The sequence below is a fragment of the Xenopus tropicalis genome, chromosome 9 (assembly GCF_000004195.4).
Source record: "Xenopus tropicalis strain Nigerian chromosome 9, UCB_Xtro_10.0, whole genome shotgun sequence".
NCBI lineage: Eukaryota > Metazoa > Chordata > Amphibia > Anura > Pipidae > Xenopus > Xenopus tropicalis.
Window position 1 is genome coordinate 14,123,169 of NC_030685.2, and position 20,752 is coordinate 14,143,920.

The 20,752-nt window shown below is 45.4% G+C and overlaps 1 protein-coding gene across 1 annotated transcript in view; it reads right to left on the reverse strand.

Moving 5' to 3' along the window:
* The window catches only part of LOC100493137 (cytoplasmic phosphatidylinositol transfer protein 1), a 46,511-nt gene continuing 25,759 nt past the window's right edge, over positions 1 to 20,752 (reverse strand). The window contains exons 3-10 of the mRNA XM_002941051.5: positions 17,919 to 18,067; positions 11,112 to 11,200; positions 9,258 to 9,265; positions 8,915 to 8,986; positions 8,446 to 8,541; positions 6,680 to 6,835; positions 5,174 to 5,237; positions 1 to 2,458 (exon numbers count right to left, since the gene is read on the reverse strand). Of these exons, the coding sequence (XP_002941097.1) occupies positions 2,172 to 2,458; positions 5,174 to 5,237; positions 6,680 to 6,835; positions 8,446 to 8,541; positions 8,915 to 8,986; positions 9,258 to 9,265; positions 11,112 to 11,200; positions 17,919 to 18,067 (921 nt within the window). The 3' untranslated portion in view covers positions 1 to 2,171. The remainder of the gene's footprint in view (positions 2,459 to 5,173; positions 5,238 to 6,679; positions 6,836 to 8,445; positions 8,542 to 8,914; positions 8,987 to 9,257; positions 9,266 to 11,111; positions 11,201 to 17,918; positions 18,068 to 20,752) is intronic.

A 20,752-nucleotide genomic window follows, 5' to 3' on the forward strand; every position in this document is an offset into this window, starting at 1 on the left:
TGAGTTTCTGAGGAGGGTTTAATAAGTGGTAGAAACATTGGCTAAACTAGTAATGACTGTACATTTAGCCTTCTGGGCAGCAAATGGCTTACTATAGAGTTACAGTGAACCCCAAGGCTGGGAGATTACTGACACTCCCTGCTATCTCTGTTATCTGATAAGACATTGGCATTAAGTATAAATATCCATGGCCATTAGCCACCCTACTTGGGCATCTGTTTTGACAGATCAGCGTCCCAGTCCGTCTTATCTTGTTATCGCTATGGCTAAGAAAGGCCATCTACTGAAACCTTCTGTACAATCTGATTGCTCAGCATTTGGGCCAATCAATTAGATCAATACAAAACATATCTATCAATACATAAGCTTTCTGGATGACCAATCACATCACACAGAAGATGATCAACCTTCATGGTCGTACTTGGGTGTGCAGGGCCCACCGGGGCTTCTGCCCCCAACACCCACTCCAGGGACGTCTCCTTAGCGCCCGGCCAACCCCTTCCCCCTCAAGCACACGTACATTATACTTATCTTCAGGCACCATTGGGGGGAGGGAGATCAGTTGTGGAACACCGGCATGGATTGGGTCTGAGTCAGCGGGGCCCACCGAGATGTTCCCGACGCCCCGCCAGCCCAGTCTGACCCTGCCAACCTTGAATCAGTGGTTTCCAAAGCAATGGCATTTGGGAGAGACCAGCCCAAAGGCCGATTAAGGGTGAAATACACAGCCGGCTATACTGATGGGCCCAAAGGTAGAGATAATTAAAAGAGAGGAGAGAATAAATGTATTTATATCATGTATTACAAGCAGGGACAATGGTTGGCCAGTAGCATTGCCACCTATGGAATCATAGACCACCAGCTGGTTTGTGCTGGGGGCAGGATGATGATGTGGGAAGGGCCACAAGGGGTGGGGAAATAGTGTAAATGGGTGGAGCAGTTACAGTGGCAGCCTGCAGGGTGGATTCTTGGTGATCAGGATAGAAGAAGGTGAGATTGGGTGGGAATTGGGGCTGATTGGGGCAGAACAAGAGGGTATTACAAATTTACCATGAAGTACATTGCAGGTAAATGTTTAATACCGGCCCCAGACTTGGCTGCTATTTTACAGGCTAAGCCAGTTGGCAACTCTATGGAACAGATGGCCTTGGGCACCCCAGTTATTGTCTGATCCAATAACTGCAATAAATCAGTACAGCTTAACTGCTTTGGTTGCTATGGGTTACTAGGTATAGGAAACTTTGTTTTCAGAATTTACTCTTAGCTTCTTAACAGCAGCCCTGAACCTACTGAGCATGTGCAGTGCCACTGACACTAATAGATATCTTGACAAGATCCAAGATGGGGAACTGCGGCAAACAACTGTGACGCCATGAATCATTACCGTGATAGGGCTGCTAAATGCCAAGGCCGGTCCAGTTAGTTTACTATATAAAATACAGCATGGCCCGCCTTATTCTATTTTAGGCTTTAGTTCTCCTTTAATCATACAGACTAAGACTTTAATATAATATGAAGACATGGACATTGTTTTTATTTATGGCAGAATATGTGTTCTTCTTATACATGTCCTCCTAGGGTCTCAGGACAGATTAACAGAACAGGGGGGCCCTAGCAGGGTGACTGTGGCCCCTATATGATGAGGGGGTCATTATATAAATCTGGAATGTATATCAATTGGCAGCTTCCCAGCCCCATTGCCAAGGCAAAGGTATAACATGCTGAATGATCCTCATACTATGAGCTGTACGCATTGTATTAGATAGGGGCAACCTCTTTAAAAATACCAAGAACAGACAAACATGGCCCCCAAAATGGCTGGGGATTGTTGTCTTGCAACATCTAAATAGCCAAAGCCTGCCTATATGGAAGCTATTGTAAGTTATTGTTATATGGAAAGGGTGACCATGGCCTGTAGGAAATAAATCTCAATAACCGCCACCCTTAAGACGCCAGTTTTGCCCATATTATCCCACCAAGTCTCTGCGTGCATCGTCTGTCTGCTTCAAGATGGCAGCCGTAACAGGGTCCATCCTCTATGCCATGAATGCAGGTCTTCCTCGTGTAAATGTCCTTGAGTCTGGGGAGGGTTAGTTTTTGTTTGGGGTACCATTTCCTGTGCCTTTGGAACAGGCAGAAAAAAAGTGCAAATTGTATCGCTCCCCATATTTTCAGCTGTCCGTGTTGGAAGGAGGGGAATGGCTGGAAGGGCCGTTGGCTCTGTCTCTGAGTTCGGGCAAAGTCAATGTGTCTGGGGCTGAGGTTTTACGGGTCCGTTCTTTGGGAAGGCTAAGGAATTCCGGCGGCTCTCCGGTCACGGGGGTGGCGGGGGCGCTTCGGATGGCCGGGCTGTGCCCCTCCGCACTAATGGTGATGGTGGGAGCGACTGGACCGATCTTTTCATTGGTGGCCGCTTGCGTCTCCTTTTCATATTCCCGAACTTCCACCATTGTCATCCCTGTGATGGAGAAAACATTGGGGCGGGGGTTAGTGTTACATACACAGTAAGATACACAAACATATAGCGGCCAGGTTAAACGAATTCTGTCATGGTAAAACATGTTTATTTCAATTTTTTTTTTTTTATATTTAATTCTGAAGTTTTACATGGGGCTAGACTTGTTCTTACTTTCCCAGGGTGCCACAGCCATGTGACCTGTGCTCTGATAAACTTCAGTCACACTTTACTGCAGCAGAACAATGGGAAGGGAGCAAGATAGCAGCTTCCAGTAGGTATCAGAATAGCACTCAATAGTAAGAAATCCAAGTCCGGCTTGGGACTCCTCCAGTTACATGGGAGTGAAAGCAGTTCTAATGTGTAGCGCTGGCTGAAAGCTCAGACTCAGGCACACTTTACTGCTGCGCTGCAAGTTGAAGTGATATCCCCCCCCCCTCACCCCCAGCAGCCAATCAGCAGAACAATGGGAAGGGAGCAAGATAGCAGCTTCCAGTAGGTATCAGAATAGCACTCAATAGTAAGAAATCCAAGTCAGGCTTGGGACTCCTCCAGTTACATGGGAGTAGGAGAAACAATAGGTTAGCTGAAAGCAGTTCTAATGTGTAGCGCTGGCTGAAAGCTCAGACTCAGGCACAATGCACTGAGATGGCGCCTACACACCAATATTACAGCTTAAAATACATTTGTTGGTTCAAAATTAAAATTTTAAATGGTAGAATGAATTATTTGCAATGTGAACAGTGTAATATAGTAATAAAAACTATACCGTACAAACAGAATCTCTTGGGCAGATCTGCTTGGCCAGACCGCCACATAAGTGCATTTCCTGTCCCCGATATGTCAGCATTCGAGGAGCACTTGTGTGCCGGAAGCCCCATTCTCATTAATAAGATATTGTATAGGAGTATTATTTTAATGCATGTCTGGAAATCATTAAGAGGCAGATGGCGCAGATAATAAGCCAATTAATTCATCACGAGATACTGCTTCTCTAATGAGTGCAAAGCTACTTAATTCATGTAACGTGAATCTGGCGCATCAAATAATCAGAGAAAGTCTCCAGTACCATAAAAGTGAGTGCTGAGGGGAACCAATGGTGATCGCCTTAAAAGCAATATTCCAGAAATACCCTGCAAATCTAAACCAAGTTTAAAAAAAAAAAAATTGCAAACGCATTTCACGCCACTTTTTCAGAACGCACAGAATTTAAAATGTTTATGTGTTTCACCCTTATCTGACAGAATTTGCATCTCAACGCTTTTCATGCTTTACTAGCACTTTTTCCTAGGCACAGAATTCATGACACTCATTTATAATCCAAATTACAACGCGTTTCATGCCTTGCCAGGACTTATTCGTAGGCATTGAATTTATAGAATAACGCATTTCATGCCACAGAATTCGGAATCGAATGTGTTTTTTTTTGCCTTGTAAGTACTTTTTCATAGGCACAGACTAGCCTAACGCATTTCATTTCTTAGCAGAGATGATTCATAGGTGCAGAATGTATAGTCTAATGCCTAGTGCATTTCATATCTTACTAGAAGTTATTCATAGCCCCACAATTTATAGGAACAGAATTTAGATCCTTATGCATTTTGCGCCTTATACGCCACTTATTTATAGGTACAGAATTTAGATCCTTATGCATTTTGGGCCTTATACGCCACTTATTTATAGGTACAGAATTTAGATCCTTATGCATTTTGGGCCTTATACGCCACTTATTTATAGGTACAGAATTTAGATCCTTATGCATTTTGCGCCATATACGCCACTTATTTATAGGTACAGAATTTAGATCCTTATGCATTTTGCGCCTTATACGCCATTTATTTATAGGCACAGAATTTAGATCTCGGCCTTACTAGCACTTATTCCCTAGGAACAGGTTTCATGCCATGCCAGGACTTGCCTCGAATTCAGAGAATTCAGAAAATTCAGACTAATGCATTTCATGCCTTGCAAGGACAGAATTTATACACCGACGCGTTTTACTCATTATGAGTACTTATGTATATGCACAATATTCTTATGCCCTACTAGCACTTATTCATAGACACAAAATGAATAGCCTAATAGCACTTATTCATAGTCACACAATTAATGGTTTTACGCGTTTCATGTCTAACCTGCACATATTCATGGACACATAATTTATAGCTTATTAAAACATATTCATAGCCACACAAATAATTGTTTAACGCGTTTCATGCCTCACTGTCACAGAATTCATGCTTTGCCAGCACATATTAACAGGCAAAATATTTATAATGCATTTAATGCTTTACTAACATATTCCCCAATACTACTCACAGAGGCAGAGCAGAATACCATTGGGAGGGGCCCAAAAACAACAGCGGGATCTATTTTTGTTACATGTTATATGTGGAAGCCTTAACTGAGCTCAACCCCATTGGCTCATACATCATACAGTCCATGCGCATGTTCTTATTGGTTAGTTGAGGGGTACATTCCACACAACCCTTAACTCCACCACTGGATTGTGCCACAAATATCTGGTCTCCATGAAGTTGCCATCATGACACGGACCCTTGGATGCTTATAGAGAAAATAAGGCCCTGTCCTCATCTCTAGAAACTTTGGTTTTGTTGTTCATGATCAGCGGCATTAACACACACTGGGAACTCTAGCTACAATAACAACGATGCATATGGATATTTGTGGCCACATATTATGGTCCTCCTTACTTACCATACCACTCGTCCACCCATGCGAATGCCTGACGATGTCCAACCAGCAGCAGATCTCTGATTACCTGGTGCAATGAGTAAACAGTTGTTAGGCAGGTGTTCCATATAATAAAAAGGTGCTCCTGGCCTTATGTTGTAAAACTATACTTCCAGAATGAATACTTTAGGGGGAAGGAAAGTCATTTCGGTATTTTACTGAAAATAGATTTGCCACATTAGTGCCACCTAGAGCAATATATTTATTCTCCAGAAAGCTTTACCATACCTGAAGAAAGAGCTCTAGAAGCTCCCTCTTTTTGTTTAAGATAGCAGCTGCCATTTTAGCTTGGTCTTCATAGCTTCCTGGTTTCAGCTTAGTCGTTATAGTTCAGATTAAACATTCCTAAGGGAGGGGGGAGTGAGTTTTATGAATTCTTATGGGAGGGGGGAGCAGGTGAGGGGAGAGAACTGAGCAGACTCCCGGAATGAAGGATTTTTCTGAACGAGGAAGTCAGATACCCTAAGAACATGTTTACAAAAAAGGAGACAAGAAATCCTGTGTTTCTTTTGATAGAGGACTCAGTGAAGTGCTTATGGCTGTATTTACATAGACCTTTCTCATAAAGTTTACTTAGTTTTTACCTTTCCTTCTCCTGTAACCAGCAGATAGTTTATATTATGTTAAATGACCTATTAAAGAATCTTGCCAAACTGGAATATATATATCAGTAAATATTGCCCTTTTACATCCTTTCCCTTGAGCCACCATTTTGTGATGGGCTGTGTGCTCCCTCAGCTGACAGGAAGTGATGCAGCTCTAACTGTAACAGGAAGTAGTGTGGGAGTAAAAGGCAGAACTCTGCCCATTCATTGGCTGATGGGGCCTAGCATGTATGTGTGCCTTGGCTTGTTTGTGTGCACTGTGACTCCTATCATCCCAGGGGGCGGCCCTTAATTCTTAAAATGGCAGTTTTCTATTTAGGATTACCCAGTGGCACATACTACTAAATAAGTATATTTATATGAAAACAGTTTATTTAGACGAAGCAGGGTTGTACATATGAGCTGTGTATGTTATAGAGACCTACATTGTTTGGGGGGATAGTTTTCCAGAATAAATAATAGTAACCGGGGGGGGGGGGATGCGGTGCAGCGTGCAGGGCAATACACATGTAAATGTGGCAGGCTGCTAATTGGCAGTGAGTATTCCTACGGACACATGGACATTGGGTGCATTTATTTATAAACAACCTCCCCCCCCCCGGGCTTTAGAGAACAGACAGGCACTGATAGCCACGCATGGATTTGCATACGTGCTTGTTTCTATTTTAACACACTAATTAGCACATTTGAAAAAATATCATGCACGCGTGCCCTTAATTAATTTATATTCCTAATCACAAGTACGAAATCGCACCTATATATATATATTTATAAATAAACCCTCTACGGGGCACACTCAGAAGGGCATTCCATAGCGTTTCACTTTAACATGGATATCGGAAGCTAAACTGGGAGAAACACTGACCTTGTGTACAAACTGCTCCACTCGGGTCTGCAGGCCCCACACTTCGAATTTGACATTGACAAGCTTATAGGAGCACATGACTGGCCGTACGTTGTGCCTCCATCCTTCCTGCAGGGGGCCTCGTCCTGTCCTACTTGACATAAAATGGCGCAAATCCTACCAAACAGAGGAGAAAATGTCACTGAGGGGCTCTGTGCCCATATAAAGGCACAAGGCTGCAGGCTGAGTTATACAGGGAACTCTGAGTATCACTCATGTATTATAAGGGATAATGTACCCCCTACTGTAAATGATAAGGATATTAGCAGTCACTGAGGGGTTCTGTGCCCATATAAAGGCACAAGGCTGCAGGCTGAGTTATACAGGGAACTCTGAGTATCACTCATGTATTATAAGGGATAATGTACCCCCTACTGTAAATGATAAGGATATTAGCAGTCACTGAGGGGTTCTGTGCCTATATAAAGGCACAAGGCTGCAGGCTGAGTTATACAGGGAACTCTGAGTATCACTCATGTATTATAAGGGATAATGTACCCCCTACTGTAAATGATAAGGATATTAGAAGTCACTGAGGGGTTCTGTGCCCATATAAAGGCACAAGGCTGCAGGCTGAGTTATACAGGGAACTCTGAGTATCACTCATGTATTATAAGGGATAATGTACCCCCTACTGTAAATGATAAGGATATTAGCAGTCACTGAGGGGTTCTGTGCCCATATAAAGGCACAAGGCTGCAGGCTGAGTTATACAGGGAACTCTGAGTATCACTCATGTATTATAAGGGATAATGTACCCCCTACTGTAAATGATAAGGATATTAGCAGTCACTGAGGGGTTCTGTGCCCATATAAAGGCACAAGGCTGCAGGCTGAGTTATACAGGGAACTCTGAGTATCACTCATGTATTATAAGGGATAATGTACCCCCTACTGTAAATGATAAGGATATTAGCAGTCACTGAGGGGTTCTGTGCCTATATAAAGGCACAAGGCTGCAGGCTGAGTTATACAGGGAACTCTGAGTATCACTCATGTATTATAAGGGATAATGTACCCCCTACTGTAAATGATAAGGATATTAGCAGTCACTGAGGGGTTCTGTGCCCATATAAAGGCACAAGGCTGCAGGCTGAGTTATACAGGGAACTCTGAGTATCACTCATGTATTATAAGGGATAATGTACCCCCTACTGTAAATCATAAGGATATTAGAAGTTACTGAGGGGTTCTGTGCCCATATAAAGGCACAAGGCTGCAGGCTGAGTTATACAGGGAACTCTGAGTATCACTCATGTATTATAAGGGATAATGTACCCCCTACTGTAAATGATAAGGATATTAGCAGTCACTGAGAGGTTCTGTGACCATATAAAGGTACAAGGCTGCAGGCTGAGTTATACAGGGAACTCTGAGTATCACTCATGTATTATAAGGGATAATGTACCCCCTACTGTAAATGATAAGGATATTAGCAGTCACTGAGGGGTTCTGTGCCCATATAAAGGCACAAGGCTGCAGGCTGAGTTATACAGGGAACTCTGAGTATCACTCATGTATTATAATGGTGCTTATGGCAATAGAGGATATCTCATATCAGTCACTGGGGGGAATGGAGACAGCGTTCACCAAACAAATGGAAATGGTGTTGGTCCAAACCACTGAATTTTCACTTATAATCAAATCCTGGAATATTTCACAGTTATTGTATGCCTGTAGGAAAAAGCCGATAGCCCCCCTTGCACCCAGTGTGGCTGCTCGCTCACCTCAACACTCTTGTAGTATCTCTCTGGGATCTCATCATACGCAATGTCTATAAAGGAGACTTCATGGGCATCTTCTGCATTGTCCGGCTGGAATATCTGAAAAGGCAGAATTCATCCCAGAATTACGCACAGTGGGTAGCTCCCTACCTGAGACTCCAGCCAATCAGAGTGCAGCTAGTTGTTCCCAAGCCACTGTTCCTCCAATGTCACACTAACAGGGACATTCAATAGTCCCAGATAAAACTGTGAGAACAACAGGACTGAAGTCCCAAAGGGGAACAAACCTGATAAATGGAGGACATACTGTATGGAGGTGCCATCATCCAAGGGCAGGCAGGTGTTGGGAAGGGCTGGAGAAGCCTCAACCAGACCCCCCAACATTTAACTACCCCTTACCCACCCAATACCTGCATGTTCTGTAGTTACCCACCCTGCCACAGTCCCAATACATGAGTAAATAAAAACTTACACTGTCATTGTCCCCACAGTCGTCAGAATATCTCGTCTCAATATGGATGGAGAATTTTGGTAGAAAAGAGCACTGTTTAGGGGAAGAAGAAGATGCACAGTTAACCCAGTAACAAAAAGACTGCGGGGGGGTCATTACTGCAAATATTACATATAACGAGCTTATTCCTCTCCTTATACCATGTAGCTATTTTAGAGATTATTTACGGGATAAAGCGCATAAAGGGGTGCAAAATCGCATTCACTAAGCCTGTGCATTTGGGGTTCTGGTCTGATGTTTATGCCAAATTCCTGGCTAAACCCAATTTAAAGAGATTCTTTTCCTTATAATATATCATACTTACTGTGTATTCTATAGGCAGTGAAAAAAGAATTCCATCCCAGGGTCAGCATCAGAACAGCAGTTCCCAGCAGAGAAAGAAAATGGAGGGGGGGATATAGAAAAAAAAAGGAGAAATTAATTGATACATCTTAGGAGATGGTAAAACAAATAAATGCCGTCATTGGCTGCCAACTCAGCCAATCTAAACTAAGTCTAAAGCTTATTGGCCTGTGCATGGGACGAAAAGTACAGTGTGGCCAATCACTATCTGGTCTGGCATCTGCCATATATATCCTTTTGTGATGTATAGGGCAGGGGTGGGCAAACTTTTTGGCTCAGGCGCCACATTGACTTACAGACGGCAGGGCCAGGCCAGCGTTACGCCGTTTCCGCTCGTCAGTCCCCAGACGCCAAGTCTCGCGTGATGAGACTTGTGGAGTCGACGGGCCGGATTAAAAAGACCAACGGGCTGGACGTGGCCCATGGGCAGTAGTTTGCCCACCCCTGGTATAGGGCCTTGCACAGGGTTGACAACTTTTCTTTTTTAAATACTGGCCCTCGAGTATGGGGGGCAGGCAAAAGCATCACAAGGCAGGGAAATGGGCGGGCTAGGCAGAGGAATGGGTGTTTGGGGCAGGGAAATGGGCGGGCTAGGCAGAGGAATGGGTGTGTTGGGCAGGGAAATGGGCGGGCTAGGCAGAGGAATGGGTGTGTGGGGCAGGGAAATGGGCGGGCTAGGCAGAGGAATGGGTGTGTGGGGCAGGGAAATGGGCGGGCTAGGCAGAGGAATGGGTGTGTGGGGTGGGGAAATGGGCGGGCTAGGCAGAGGAATGGGTGTGTGGGGTGGGGAAATGGGCGGGCTAGGCAGAGGAATGGGTGTGTGGGGTGGGAAAATGGGCGGGCTAGGCAGAGGAATGGGTGTGTGGGGTGGGGAAATGGGCGGGCTAGGCAGAGGAATGGGTGTGTGGGGTGGGGAAATGGGCGGGCTAGGCAGAGGAATGGGTGTTTGGGGTGGGGAAATGGGTGGGCTAGGCAGAGGAATGGGTGTTTGGGGCGGGGAAATGGGCGGGCTAGTTAGAGGAATGGGTGTGTGGGGTGGGGAAATGGGCGGGCTAGGCAGAGGAATGGGTGTGTGGGGCAGGGAAATGGGCGGGCTAGGCAGAGGAATGGGTGTGTGGGGCGGGGAAATGGGCGGGATAGGCAGAGGAATGGGTGTGTGGGGTGGGGAAATGGGCGGGCTAGGCAGAGGAATGGGTGTGTGGGGTGGGGAAATGGGCGGGCTAGGCAGAGGAATGGGTGTGTGGGGAAATGGGCGGGCTAGGCAGAGGAATGGGTGTGTGGGGAAATGGGCGGGCTAGGCAGAGGAATGGGTGTGTGGGGCGGGGAAATGGGTGGGCTAGGCAGAGGAATGGGTGTGTGGGGTGGGGAAATGGGCGGGCTAGGCAGAGGAATGGGTGTGTGGGGTGGGGAAATGGGCGGGCTAGGCAGAGGAATGGGTGTTTGGGGTGGGGAAATGGGCGGGCTAGGCAGAGGAATGGGTGTTTGGGGCGGGGAAATGGGCGGGCTATTTGCCCCCTACCTGTGAAAGCTAAATATACGCCAAAGGCAGTGCCCTAGCTCCCCAACTCCTTAAAGAACACAGAGAAGTCACTTCTCCAGGGACATGCCCATGCCAAGTACGGGATCTCTTATCCAGGGTCTTTCCATAAATTGGATTGCCATACCAAATGTACTAAAACTATTGTAGACCCTGTGTGGCAGGGTCCATGAACGTATGGCCTGCTATTGGCTGTGCCGGCCATTACTATACATTTTACATTCACTGAATATATATACTGTATATAACTGGTGAGTTACACGATAAGTTGTTGGTTACCTGTTACCGTGTAAGGGTAATAATTCCACGCTTTCTCGCAGATATAGAACATCCGTGGGACGACGGCCCGGGCCCAGCTGGGCAATTTGCTGTAGGGAGAGCAGAGAGGGGAATTAGAACCTATAATATGTTCTACTGTACAGTATGTTCTACCCCCCCCCCCCCTTCCATTTACGCAGAGATTATTATGTGAGGGTATAGATTACTGAGTGCACGGAATATTCCCCGGATATATAAACATGAGAAGGAGGTGCCATGTTGTATTCCTTGGCTATTGTGTTCACCATTAAAGGGTAACAAAGCCTTGGATCATCTTTCTATTAATGTTGTTCTTCCATGGTTTATGGCTCTGATAGATATATCCGGATAAATCTTCTAACCAATGGATAATGTGTATTTTTATTAGGGCTGTGCCATTTGCAGGTTCCAATTGTTGTTGCACTAGAACTCCCTGCATGTCACGTTCTCGGGGTTCTGGGAGTTGAAGTTCAATGACAGCTCCAGAGATGCAGCTTGGCCTACAAATGAAGGCGTCTTATGCTGGAAATATTTGCCCTGGGCCCAACCACCAGTAAGAATGTCAGTGTATATGTAAAAGAAATGGTAAATAATTGAAAAGATGAAGGTCTTTTCCCCATTTTTCCTACAAATAACAAAGTCAGCGTTTCAAAGCAAAACCTCTGAGAAAGCAGAACTCTGTTTCCCCAATGTGACTCAGTATATCAGGGCCACTCGCCCTACTGCAACCAATCAGAATTCACTTCCTACACAATAGGTGTCCCCAAGGAGGCCATGATGGGGAAATCAGATGTGCGGGGAATCCATCATCACGTCTCCTTTTTTAGTCCATGCGTCATTGCATTGAGCTGAGGCTGCTGTTTTATTGCTGATATTGCTACTCAGGCCGCTCCCATGCATTCCTCATACTGACATACCGCCAATATCATTGTACATTTCCCATAATTCCCTGACTAGGGACATTGCCCACAGTCACCCACACAACACTACCATCTAATAAATGGGGGACTTTTATTGAAGGCCATTTTTTTAATGTATATACTGTATCTATCATCTATCTATATATTGTCTATCTAACTATCTATCTATCATCTATCTCACTCCGTCCACCGTCTATCTATCTATCTATGTCACCAGGGTCGGACTGGGAATGTGGGACACTGGGAACACCAGGACACCGGGACATCTATGTCCCTATGTATATCTCTCACTATCTATCATCTATCTACGGTATTTATCTATCTATCTATCTATCTCACTCTGTCTATCATCTATTTATCTATCTATATCACCAGGGTCGGACTGGGGCTGCAGGACACCTGGAACACCAGGACACTGGGGCATCTGTGTCCCTCTATATCTATCTCACTTTGTCTATTAACTATCTATCTCACTATCTATCATCTATCTATCTATCTATCTATCATCTATGTATTTATCTCTCATCTATCTATCTCACCCCATCTATCATTTATCTATTTATCTATCTATATCATTAGGGTCGGACTGGGACTGTGGGACACCTGGAACACCAGGACACTGGGGCATCTATGTCCCTCTCTACATCTATCTCACTTTGCCTATAAGCTATCTATCTATTTATCTATCATCTATCTATCTCACTCCATCTATCATCTATCTATGTATCTATCTATATCACCAGGGTCGGATTGGGACTGCGGGACACCTGGAACACCAGGACACTGGGCCATCTATGTCCCTCTCTATATCTATCTCACTTTGCCTATAAGCTATCTATCTATTTATCTATCATCTATCTATCTCACTCCGTCTATCATCTATCTATTTATCTATCTATTTCACCAGGGTTGGACTGGGACTGAGGGACACTGGGTTATCTGTGTCCCTTGCTTTATCTATCTTACTTTGTCTATAATCTATCTATCTATCTATCTATCTATCTATCTATCATCATCTATCTATCTGTTTACCTATCTATGTCACCAGGGTCAGACTGGGCCTGTGGGACACTGGAATAAATCCATTCCGCCCCCCCCCCCAGTGTGCTCCTCCCATTCCCCCATCTGTGCGCCTGTGCCCCCCTCGTCTGCCTGCCTAGAGCTGCTCGCTGAGAGGGTGTAGCAAGAGCTTGCGATTGGGGTGGGAAGCCCCTGACACCCCACTTCGACACCGTATATCACTCTATCTATCTCACTTTGTCTATCCTCTATGTATCTATCTATCTATCTAGAATGAAACCTCAGTTTTTTCCCCTGATTTTAAGTTTTCCCTCATTTGACACCATTACCTGTGGGTATAATATGTGGTTATTTCACATTTCTACAACTCTCTCTCACCCCCAGTACGACACCGAGAATAGTGGCCATTTGGCTCCCCGATCCTTTATCAGTGACCCCTCACCCCAGGCATGAAAGCTAATGAAATCTCCTTCTCTAGTCTCTTTGACCAAAGCCGGACCCCTGGGTGCAGGCAGAACAGAGAAGCGGAGACAGGAGGAGGGGGCATAGAGAGTAATGATGCTCGGCAGATTGTCAGCAGGGACCCACTTACTGTTACTATAAATAGCAGCAAAGCTGAATCGTGTGAGCTGTGAGATGCTAAATATAGCCTCCAACTCTGTCAGTTCTCCCCCCGCCGCCTCACCTCCTGCCCACACCTCCCACCGCGACTGTGCGTGATGCCGTACCTGGATACCGATCCATAATCGTAGCCTGGAACCTCTACGGGATTGATTAGCAGGAGGGACGGAACTGCTTTTTTGGGGGGTGGGGGAGAAATTGATTCTAAGCATCGGTGACTGTCCTGAGCCCTGTGCAATGGGGTCTCTTGGAGCTCAACAAGATATCATATATCCACTTCTTATATCTGCAGTTATAATAACAGTGGGATAATAGCCTCTGGGAAACGACTGGGGCTGTGGGATAGAAGGTATAGTAGGGAGAGATGGTGCCTATAGTAGCAGTGGGATAATAGCCTCTGGGAAACGACTGGGGCTGTGGGATAGAAGGTATAGTAGGGAGAGATGGTGCCTATAGTAGCAGTGGGATAATAGCCTCTGGGAAACGACTGGGGCTGTGGGATAGAAGGTATAGTAGGGAGAGATGGTGCCTATAGTAGCAGTGGGGGGATAATAGCCTCTGGGAAGGGACTGGGGCTGTGGGGTAGCAGGTATAGTAGGGAGAGATGGTGCCTATAGTAGCAGTGGGGGGATAATAGCCTCTGGGAAGGGACTGGGGCTGTGGGATAGCAGGTATAGTAGGGAGAGATGGTGCCTATAGTAGCAGTGGGGGGATAATAGCCTCTGGGAAGGGACTGGGGCTGTGGGGTAGCAGGTATAGTAGGGAGAGATGGTGCCTATAGTAGCAGTGGGGGGATAATAGCCTCTGGGAAGGGACTGGGGCTGTGGGATAGCAGGTATAGTAGGGAGAGATGGTGCCTATAGTAGCAGTGGGGGGATAATAGCCTCTGGGAAGGGACTGGGGCTGTGGGATAGAAGGTATAGTAGGGAGAGATGGTGCCTATAGTAACAGTGGGGGGATAATAGCCTCTGGGAAGGGACTGGGGCTGTGGGATAGCAGGTATAGTAAGGAGAGATGGTGCCTATAGTAGCAGTGGGGGGATAATAGCCTCTGGGAAGGGACTGGGGCTGTGGGATAGCAGGTATAGTAGGGAGAGATGGTGCCTATAGTAGCAGTGGGGGGATAATAGCCTCTGGGAAGGGACTGGGGCTGTGGGATAGCAGGTATAGTAGGGAGAGATGGTGCCTATAGTAGCAGTGGGGGGATAATAGCCCCTGGAAAAGGACTGGGGCTGTGGGATAGCAGGTATAGTAGGGAGAGATGGTGCCTATAGTAGCAGTGGGGGGATAATAGCCTCTGGGAAGGGACTGGGGCTGTGGGATAGCAGGTATAGTAGGGAGAGATGGTGCCTATAGTAGCAGTGGGGATATAATAGCCTCTGGGAAGGGCCTGTGGCTGTGGGATAGCAGGTATAGTAGGGAGAGATGGTGCCTATAGTAACAGTGGGGGGATAATAGCCTCTGGGAAGGGCCTGTGGCTGTGGGATAGCAGGTATAGTAGGGAGAGATGGTGCCTATAGTAGCAGTGGGGGGATAATAGCCTCTGGGAAGGGCCTGGGGCTGTGGGATAGCAGGTATAGTAGGGAGAGATGGTGCCTATAGTAACAGTGGGGGGATAATAGCCTCTGGGAAGGGCCTGGGGCTGTGGGATAGCAGGTATAGTAGGGAGAGATGGTGCCTATAGTAGCAGTGGGGGGGATAATAGCCTCTGGGAATGGACTGGGGCTGTGGGATAGCAGGTATAGTAGGGAGAGATGGTGCCTATAGTAGCAGTGGGGGGATAATAGCCTCTGGGAAGGGACTGGGGCTGTGGGATAGCAGGCATAGTAGGGAGAGATGGTGCCTATAGTAACAGTGGGGGGATAATAGCCTCTGGGAAGGGACTGGGGCTGTGGGATAGCAGGTATAGTACGGAGAGATGGTTCCTACAGTATCAATGGGGATAATAGCCTCTGGGAAGGGGCTGTGGTATTGGAAAATCAGGTAGAACAAACAGGGAGGATTATTTATTCCCAGCCCACATTGATGGATCAGTAAGGCATCTGATTTAAATGTCCCAGGGGAAGACCTCATGTTGCCTTTGGTACTCTTTGGATATGGCTGTCAGACTGGGGTGATGGAAACGTTAACCACTGGATTCTAGGAAGCATAAAACCAAGGCAGAAGAAACCACTTGTGTAAAAGAACCCTTGAGGTTATTCCAAATATAAAAGTGGCACAGGCATTTTCCCTACCATCTGGCCCCTCTCCTGGTGCTCTAATTACATGGCTCATTTGTAGTTTTATTCAGCTTCTAATTAGCAAAGATTTGCACAATCTGGGAATGAGTTAGTATTGGGAAGTAAAAGTCTCTTTACCATGGCGCCTTCTATTTGCTGCCCTTGCACCCCGGCTATTATCTGCCCCAGGGTGTTAGCAAGGGCACAGAAACGTGTACATTAAAGAGTCATCTACTAAATTGAGCTTATTGCAGACAAATACTTGTATAGGGCCAGGCATTGTTTGGCAGCAAGAACACAGTTCTTGTTAGGGGACTGTAACACAATAAGAGGGCTATAATAAAGAAGGCTGTGGCTAACAGCTTGAGAATAATGGCCCCATAGGCAAAACCAAATCTGCAAGCTGTTTTATTCTGCTGACCATTGTATCCATAGGCTATAGCAGAGGCTTTGCGACCACATAATAGGAAGACACATGGAGGGCCCCATTGTCCTCTAAACACCCCACACTTTTTGCTAATTGACCACATTTTGAAATCATTGGTGGATCCAAGGAAGACTTTCCAGCCATTGGGCAAACATACACAAGTGTAATGTTACATATACTGTATATAGGAGAACTATGATTTACCAGTTTTGTGATAATCCTAATCCCAAAGATAAAATAATAGTAATATTAGTGTTGATGTGTGTTTTTTTAGATGTATATTGGGGCCTAGCCAAGCAGACGGCATTTGTAAAAAAACAAAGCATGATGGTGACAGTAGGGCAAGATGGCACAAACAGTGAAGGACTGCAACAGTAGGGAAAGATATTAAGATGTTTCCAATAGGTCAAGATGATGACAGCAGTGCAAGATGGCTGCTGTAAAGCAAGGTAGTAAGAGTAGGACAAGTACACAGTTAACAATACAGCAAGATGAGGACAGTAGGGCAAGATGACAGCAGTAGGGCTAGATGTTTTCAGTAGGTCAAGATGGTGGCAGTAGGACAAGATGGTGACAGCAGGGCACAATGGCTATAGAGAGGCAAGATTGTGACAGTAGGGCAAGACAACAGCAATAGGGCAAGAGGAAAACAGTAGTGCTAGACGAAGAAAGTAGGGCAAGATGACAGCAGTAGGGTAAGATGGAGACAGTAGGACAAGCAATTGGATAAGATGGTAACAGTAGTAAAGGATGTGAGTAGAAGGGCAAGATGGTGGCAGTAGGGAAAGATCACAGCAGTAGGGTAACATGGAGTCAGTAGGACAATATGTGAGCAGTAGGGCATGATGGAGACAGTAGGGCAAGATGACAGCAGTAGGGTAAGATGGAGACAAAAGAGAAAGATCACAGCAGTAGAGTAAGATGGGGACAGTAGGACAATGTGTGAGCAGTTGGGCACCATGGAGACATTAGGGCAAGATGGCAGCAGTAGGGTAACATGGAGTCAATAGGACAATATGTGAGCAGTAGGGCATGATGGAGACAGTAGGGCAAGATGACAGCAGTAGGGTAAGATGGAGACAAAAGAGAAAGATCACAGCAGTAGGTTAAGATGGGGATAGTAGGACAAAGTGTGAGCAGTTGGGCACGATGGGGACAGTAGGGCAAGATGACAGCAGTAGGGTAAGATGGAGACAAAAGAGAAAGATCACAGCAATAGGGTAAGATGGAGACAGTAGGGCAAGATGACAGCAGTAAGGTAAGATGGAGACAAAAGAGAAAGATCACAGCAGTAGGGTAAGATGGAGACAGTAGGGCAATATGTAAGCAGTAAGGCATGATGGAGACAGAAGGGCAAGATGGTGACAGTAGGGAAAGATCACAGCAGTAGGGTAAGATGGAGACAGTAGGAGAATATCTGAGCAGTAGGACAAGATGACAGCTGTAGGGCAAGGTGACTGAGGAAGGTCAAAATGGGCATAGTAACACTTTTGTCAACAGTACAGTGAGATGGTGTTAAAGTACCAAACTCCCAGCACCCACCACCAGCCACCAATTAACACATCCCTGGTTCTCAAACCCACCTGGATAGATGGACCCGTTTCTCTGTGTACTGGCCGTAGCCGTGTACCGGATCATGATGCTCTCTGTTCTCCATCACCTCCACTCCCTCCCCTCGGTCACTCTCCTGGTGGCTGTGCTTGCTGATGGTGTACAGCTGTCCGATCCTGTACTGTTAACAAGAGACAGAGAAGGGTTAAGGTACTATACATTAAGGAGGGGAGCATACCTTTACCTGTTTGAAGGGGCACAATAATAAAAAAATTTGTTACGTTTGATTGGTTACACTTCCCTAGGCATTAGTTTAGTCTCCTTCCTTTCTCTCACAAAGCAGCAGTTCAGTCATACTTTATGGCAGCCATCCTAACAGACAAAAGACCGTGGTGGCCAGAGATGCAATCTGAACCTGAACTGAATTCATAAGGGGAATGTCAACTGAATTCATAAGGGGAGCATAATTAGTAAAAGAACTGACCAATGACCAGTTACTGGTCCTTAGCAACCAGAACTAGCTGGAGAACACTGCGTTGCTAGCCCTTAGCCCTGATCAGCTCATGAGCTTCCGATAAAGTTCCTCAGATGGTTCTCCACTTTATCACATATGCCTATGAATATGTTAAGAATTTTCTGGAGAAGAAAGTTCTGACAACATCTGTTAAAAGTAAAAATAGAAATAGTTATTAAAGTAATGTATTCACAGTGTGCCTGCAGCACCGTGCTAGCGAAATTAGCGTGTTCTTTGAAGCTTTTGTTCTTGAGTCAAAGACTAGGATGAAAAAATGTTCCATATTTATAAATAAGATTCCTGTTTGATTTGTTATATGTTTGGAAGGCAAAGAATTTGTTAGGACGTAGCCTACTGTATGCAAAAAAACCTTAATTATATAGATTCATACAGTTGGGCAGGAACTGCCATGTTGCTTGCTACTCCAGAGGCAGTCTCCATGGATAGATTTAGATATAGCACTCACTAGACATGGCTGATTTAAATGAACCCTGGACCCTGGGCTATTGTCAGGACACGGAACCCCAGGAAATGCAGCATTAAATAGTTCAGTCACTCTTAGCAACCCCCGTTATACAACTGCTGTTCTGTGTCTCCTGGCACCCCAGTATTTCATGACACGGTGACCCCGTGAGTGGCCTTGTTATTTCGTGACACAGGGCCCCTAGCATTTCATGACACAGAGTCCCCAGCATCTCATGACACATTGTCCCCAGAATTTCATGAAACAGTGACCCCATAATTTCACGATACAGGGTCCCCATCATTTTTTGACTCAGTGACCCCAGCATGTTATGATTCAGTGGCCTCATTATTTTATGAGACAGGGTCCGTAGCATTTCAAGACATAATAACCCCAGCATTTCATGACACAGTGACCGCATAATTTCATGACACATTGACCCCAACATTTCATGACACGTTGACCCCAACATTTCATGACTCAGTGACCCCAGCATTTCATGACACATTGACCCCAACATTTCATGACTCAGTGACCCCAACATTTCATGACACATTGACCCCAACATTTCATGACTCAGTGACCCCAGCATTTCATGACACAGGGTCCCTATCATTTTATGACACAGTGACCCCAGCATGTCCCCAGTTGATCCCCAGTATTTTAACATTCAGTGGCCTCAGTATTTTATGACACAGTGCCCCAAAGCATTTTTATTTTATCACAGAGTGACCCCAGCATGTCATGACCAAGTGACCCCAACGTTTCATGACACAGTGACACCAGCATTTCATTATTCAGTGGCCTTTTTATTTCGTGACACAGGGTCCCCAGAATTTCACCATAGAGGGTCCCCATCGTTTTTTGACACAGTAACCCCAGCATTTCATTAATTTGTGGCCTCATTATTTCATGACAAAGGGTCCCTAACATTTCATGATATAGTGACCCCAGCATTTCATGATTGAGTGGCCTTATTATTTCGTGACAAAGGGTCCCTAACATTTCATGATATAGTGACCCCAGCATTTCATGATTGAGTGGCCTTATTATTTCGTGACAAAGGGTCCCTAACATTTCATGATATAGTGACCCCAGCATTTCATGATTGAGTGGCCTTATTATTTCGTGACAAAGGGTCCCTAACATTTCATGATATAGTGACCCCAGCATTTCATGATTGAGTGGCCTTATTATTTCATGACACAGGGTCCCCAGAATTTCATGAAACAGTGACCCCAGAATTTCACAATACAGGGTCCCCATAATTCATTTTTCAGTGGCCCTAGAGCTTCATGAGAAAGTGTCCCCTTACCTGAGATAGAAAAGGGGGCATATATAATGGATCCTGCAATCTGTGCTGTATCCTCCAAGTTTATTCCATTCTCTCACAGTATGACTGTATTGATAAGGCTGTTGGGGGAAACTGCTATTTAACTTTCCCTTGCCGCCTTGTACTATAGTATAACTCAATCCCTCCAACACAGGGCACAATCTGGGCATTGCCCCCTACTCTCCTATTATAATCCACCAGAGAATCAATATAGCAGCTCCCAATCAGATGAATAAATAGAATTATGCAGAGGAGGGCATACAATAAGCCATATCTGTAAGCTTGACTCTGTAACGGAAAATAAACTGCGACTACTGATAAACACAACTTAGTGTTCCCATTGGTCCTTGGCCAACGCTTTCCCCTTGTCTGTGCATGATCTATATCATGGAAGATTTTGGTTATGAAATGAATGAATGATGCTATTGATTTCTTCCTTGTGCTGTTAATTAGTTAGACTGATGCAGGGCTGGGAGCTATTGGTGTGGTTAAGGTTTAACCATCAGACACATTATAAAGATATATTTATTTTATAGGGTCGGACCACTCTGTTGTA